This window comes from Salmo salar, chromosome 19, assembly GCF_965601325.2.
Source record: "Salmo salar chromosome 19, fSalSal1, whole genome shotgun sequence".
NCBI classification, from domain to species: domain Eukaryota; kingdom Metazoa; phylum Chordata; class Actinopteri; order Salmoniformes; family Salmonidae; genus Salmo; species Salmo salar.
Window position 1 is genome coordinate 69308969 of NC_138309.1, and position 6000 is coordinate 69314968.

General features: G+C 38.2%; 1 protein-coding gene across 2 annotated transcripts in view; it reads right to left on the minus strand.

Annotated features, from left to right (window-relative positions):
* The window catches only part of afap1l2 (actin filament associated protein 1 like 2), a 178547-nt gene extending 173391 nt beyond the window's left edge, over positions 1-5156 (minus strand). The window contains exon 1 of one of the 2 annotated variants that reach the window (XM_045702610.2): positions 4882-5156. In XM_045702610.2, coding sequence (XP_045558566.1) covers positions 4882-4897 — 16 coding nt within the window. In that variant the 5' untranslated portion in view covers positions 4898-5156. The remainder of the gene's footprint in view (positions 1-4881) is intronic. The other variant, XM_014159299.3, reaches the window with a different exon arrangement.
* Positions 5157-6000: the final 844 nt, after the last annotated feature.

Genomic DNA, 6000 nt, shown 5'->3' on the forward strand with positions numbered 1-6000 from the left:
AAATAAATAGTTTTGACGGTATTGAAAAACCATCCAGTGGCTTTTTCCAAATACCCAGGCCCAAGCCTAATTATTTCTAACAAAATATGGAGTAAATTGAGCATTGGGACAGGGTAAGCATATGGACACATTTCTAACACTTAACATAGGCTCATAAGTTTTTATTTGATTTTTTAACCTTTATTTAACTAGGAAAGTCGGTTAAGAATTTTAAAGATAGCAGCTGGTATTATTACTGAACCTGTGGCTCACATTTTCAACTTGAGTCTCTTGACCAATTCCATACCCAGCATTTAGAAATCAGCTTATGTCCTCCCACTGCTAAAGGGAGGAGATCCCTCAGATGCTAATAACTATCGCCAAACTCCCTATCCTGGCCAAAGTCTATTAATCCCTAGTGAACTCAAAACGTATTAATTGAAAAGAACATACTGAGCTGGGTTCAGTCTGGCTTTAGATCGGGGAACAGCACCACAACTGCCGCTATGGCAGTGGAAAATGACATTATTAATGTACTTGATAAAAAGCAACATTGTGCTGCACTGTTTGTGGATTTATCAAAGACCTTTCATACAGTTGACCATGAATTGTTGCTAGCTAGACTCAGAAACATTGGTCTCAGCGAAGGGGCAGTAAATTGGTTTAGGAATTATCTTTCTGACAGAACAAAATGTGTATATACTGGCAATATACCCTAAGTCTAGCTTTTTTGAGATTAATATAGGTGTGCCCCAGGGTTCCATTTTAGCTCCAGTGTTGTTCTAAATTTTTATTAATGATTTGGGAAATGGGATGCAACCAGCAAATGTACATCTATATGCAGATGATACAGTCATATATTCATGTGCTCCTTCTCTGGTTCAGGCTGTTGAAGAGCTCCAGACTGCTTTTCAGTCACTGCAAGCCTCTCAAACTGGTCCTGAATGTACCAAAAAATAAATTCATAACCTTTACCACAACTAGAACTCTGCGAGAGATGGTTAGCATTGTCACATCTGGTGGCTTATCCATTGAAAAAGTGTCATCCTACAAATACCTATGTATTTGGTTGGATGACAAGTTGTCCTTTAAAGTTCATGTGGATAATCTTGTGACAAAGCTTAAATTGAAATTGGGTTTTATTTTCATAATAAGCCTTGCTTCCCGCTTATAGCTAGAAAGAACCTTGTGCAGGCCACTTTTCTCTCTGTAATTGATTATGGTGACGTGTTGAATACGCATGCAGCCTCCTCTGTCTTATGCACAGAAAGATACATTTGTATGTGTTCATCTACAAAGCCCTTTTGGGTAAACTCCCTCTTTACCTTTGTAGTCTGGTCTTCTTCACAACCAGCAGTTACCATACCCAGTCTGCTAGGTGATTGCTACTTAAAGTCCCAAGGACATTCACAGTATTAGGCAAGACTGCCTTCTCTTCTCGTGCACCAGAGCTACAATCCATGCTTCATCTAGATATGTTAGTGCCACTGAATTCATATAAAATATTGATGGGAGACTCTGTTACAGAGGAGTGTAAATTATTTTTTTTAGGCTGGATCATGTTGTTTTGTATTGTTATGTTTTAATTATGTAATGTATTGATTGTTGCTGCTGCCTTGGCCAGGTTTCCCTTGAAAAATAGACTCTGGGTCTCAATGGGCATTTCCTGGTTAAATAAAGCGAAAGAAAGAAAGAAAGAAAGAAAGAAAGAAAGAAAGAAAGAAAGAAAGAAAGAAAGAAAGAAAGAAAGAAAGAAAGAAAGAAAGAAAGAAAGAAAGAAAGAAAGAAAGAAAGAAAGAAAGAAAGAAAGAAAGAAAGAAAGAAAGAAAGAAAGAAAGAAAGAAAATTGACTACTCCAAAATGGAGATTGCCTCAATGGCGCAAAAAACTTCAAACCAACTATAACAATTCATATACCAAATATTTAAAGCATTTAATGAGACAACTAAAATATGTGCAACATGAAGATATTGTCCCATTTATATTGTGTCATTTATTGACTGTCCCTAACTAACCCCAGAGATTGGATAGCCTATGTCAAACCAACGTTTCCACCGGTCGCACACCAGCCTAGGCGACACAAGACCTGGTTAGACTGTTTGAAGTTATCGAGAAGGGTGAGCGACTGCAACTGTGTACTGTTTTGGCAGAGTAAATGTACAAACGCTTGCCACATGCAAACACACACACACACACACACACACACACACACACACACACACACACACACACACACACACACGAGGAATCACCCAAAAGCATGTTTCAATGTGTGAAACACACAGGGAAACACAGCACACACACAACCCCCAAAGAAACTCAGCGCCCCACCGCTGCTGAGCAGGAAGAGAGCCTTCTTTTCATCATTTTTATAGTCCTGTTCGGCTTCCTGAATTACCCACGCACCACTCTCCCATACAACCCCTGACACACTTCCAATGTAGCAGGGGCCAGTTCCAGTGGCCTGCATCTTATAGCCAGCCTCCTCTACATCCCAACACCAGGCAAACCCACTGAGTCTTAAACCCAAAAAAGCAGGTTACAGGTTCAAAGCCCATCCAGTGTTCAAATGTTGGGGGTAATTGCAGATGAAAATGGGCACATTCGACATTGCAGCCGACTTTACATGCGGGTCGAGACTGGCTGATCTCCAAATCACCTTTTATTACAAATAACTACTCAATATTATTTGTAGGTCAGTCAGTCAGTCACAATTTACCCATGATACATCACGATTTTGATGCTCTTGAACACAGCCAATAACGTTGAGGTTTAGATGACGTAGCTGGTGACATAGATGCCCTAAAAGAGGGTTTTCTCGATCCACCAGAAGGTGCACATTTTTGTTCTACCCGAGCACTAAAATGCCAGATTCAACTAACTGCCAAGCCCTTGATTAGTTGAATGAGTTGTTTGTTGAGTGAGCCTTTTTCACTAATTGGTTTTTTGACCAATCAGATCAGCTCTGAAAAAGATCTGACGTGAAAAGATTGGATGTGATTGGTGGAAATAAAATATCAGAATTGGGCTGCCTGTATAAACGTTGCCTTTGACATGTAGGTTGTGTGCATGGATATAAATCCTGCTTACTTACATTGGCTACATCACATAGCATAGATGTTCAGTTTTCTCAAGAGGAAGATAAATAATGAAGTGAAAGAGAACTGCGTCAAAACTCTCACAACTACATTGTTCTGAAGCCAATGCCTCCCACATAGTGAGGTATGTGAATAATACACAAGGGGGTTTCACAGCATCTAGGACCTTGAGATGAGTACCACTTTTGTTTCACCTGTAGCCTAGGTCTGAGGCACTAAATTAACCATTTGATGAAAATAGTTTCAAATCAACATTTCCCACTGGGCTAAATTTAACGATAATGATGACAGCCATATATGAAGCACTATTCTACTTTGGTTGGGGTCCTGAAGTAAAAAGAATCCTATGTAGATAGCTTATAAGCCACGTGTGTTTTATTGATCTGTGTCTGTAATGCAATACATGCAGTCATAATAGTCAAGGTGGTAATGTATTCCATAAACACCCACGTCTCAGGGTCTATCAGTGAGTAATAATAAAGCATTAACCGCTGCACACATTCTCAGAGAGAAAAGTAACCGCAGGAATCTGTGGAATCTTGGGAGAACAATTGCTGCTACTGGAATTCATCTCCAGTGACTGCTGTGGATGAACTTGTGTTTATTTACGAGAGAGAAACCATTAATGGAGGGATGAAACATATACATTGTTCCTCCCAGAGGAAGCAGAGAGAACAGAAGTAGGCCAGGACAGAGTATATATTTACTGTCAAAACAGTTTACTATAGAATACTCCAGTACTTACTATAGAAGTATGTAGAATACTATACTACACACTGTAGTATCCCTCGATCAAATGTAGTACTTGCTATATAATTTTGTAGTATACTATAGAATACTAGTAAATACTACAATATTATCTGCAAATGTCTGCAAAAACACTAGTATGCAAAACCACTGATTTTTTTTTACTATAGTAAATACTACAGTATTTAATTTGCATATACTGTACGCTGCCTATTCCCCTCCCCCATATCCAAAACCTACATAACATGTATAGACCATTTTGTTTTCCCAACAGGTTATAGAAAATAGCAGAAGTGCTGAATTATCGGTTCAGAGCCTAGACCTATCTACCCGTTATGGACAATATGCTCTTTTAGCATTTCTCCAGTAGATTTTGTCATGGAGAAAGTCTCCACTTCTATGTCAAAGATAATAAAACAAAAACACTACAATAAGTAATACAGTGATGTCTGCAAAAACATTACAGTATGCTACTACAGTCTGCAAAAACACTACAGTAAATACTACAGTATACTACTACAATCTGCAAAAACACTACAGTAAATACTACAGTATACTACAATCTGAAAAAAAACACTACATGAATACTATAGTATATACTACTACAGTTTGTTTGCTACAGTATTTATACTATAGTTAACTGTAAATACTACAGTATACTAAAATAAACACTAGCGTTCACTGTGGTGTTTTTGCAGACTTTACAGGGGATACTACAGTAAAATCCGCAAAAACACTACAGTGAATACTATAGTATTTATTTCATGTGGGTTAACAATGTCGGACCAAGGGAATCTCATTCTAATCTGATTGCGTTACTGCCCTTACAAAAAAAGATTGCCGTTTTGAAACTGCAGTAAAAGTGCAGTAACTGCACTCCACTGTGGTATTTTGGACGCAGTAATTGCAGAACTGTCGTTACACTGCAAAAGGACTGCACAATCCAAGATATTGATTAAGTACCAGAAGGCTACAGGACCAGGCGCTTAGAAAAACAACAGAGTCAGACGTTGTTTTCTCAGTTCACTTTGGAAGTTTAGATACATTATGTCCATACCTTTGTGTTTTTCCATTCTCAACGCACGACCAAGACTCTCGGTTGTCACTGTTTCGTCTCTGAGAAGACAATCCCAGGCTGTAGTAGCCGGTCTGTGAATGTCAACACTAGCTAGTGAAGCGACGCTTGATAGATACCTGAGCTCCGATGCAGTTTTCAAAAAACTACTGATCCGATATAATGTACGGATGCTTGTTTCAAAGTAAGGTTACCACGTGATCAATGATGTCCGATGCTTCTTTTGATCACATGCTTTTTTGAAACGTATGCTGCAAAATGCGAGTTCCCACTGATTTCGACATGGGTTCGGTTCTTTCGATTCCGAGTTGTTTTCAAACATCGACCTCTACTGGTATTAGCTGATATTGGTAGACTTTCGTGCCATTGTTCAGTAGGCAGTTTCTAGTATAGGGCTACTGATTGGGTGCCTACGGGATCTGATGTCCTAGGGCTAGGCTATAGGCACCACTGAATAAGGGACAGGTGTGCTACTAAATGAGACTAGCATTACCAAACACTCCCTTCTACCTATTGCAGTATCTATATAGTCGAAATATGTTAATGCTGACAAGCTTTCGTTGCCGATTTGCGGTGCTCCATCACTTTTTTCAATTTGAGAATAAACGGAGCTAGTAAAAGGAATTCTGGAAAATGTATTCAGATACATTCGAAATAAATAGTATTTAATTACCACGAAAATTCCATAAAAAACGATCGGCGCTCCAATCGCTTAAAATGACACCTTATCAAGATCTGTTTCCTAAGCCTAAATCATATTCATTATTATTACAAATATTATTATTTCCAATTACAAATAGAATAGTATCACTTCTCACAATGGTGCTTCTTTATTAAAGTTAGATCAAAGCTGAATCAATGTCTCGCAAGATCACGTAATGAATCATTAGCATTTTACATAACATAACCGAATATAATACCATTGCTTAGTTGGCATATAACATTACTATTACACCCAACATTTCTAATGAATAGGCATGTAACATTACTATTACACCAAAAATGTCTAATTTCTAATGAGATTTTTGGATGGTTCGCTGAAGCTGAATATACAAATGTTTTTCTCATGCACCAAAACTCAAGGCAAAACAAAATACAATA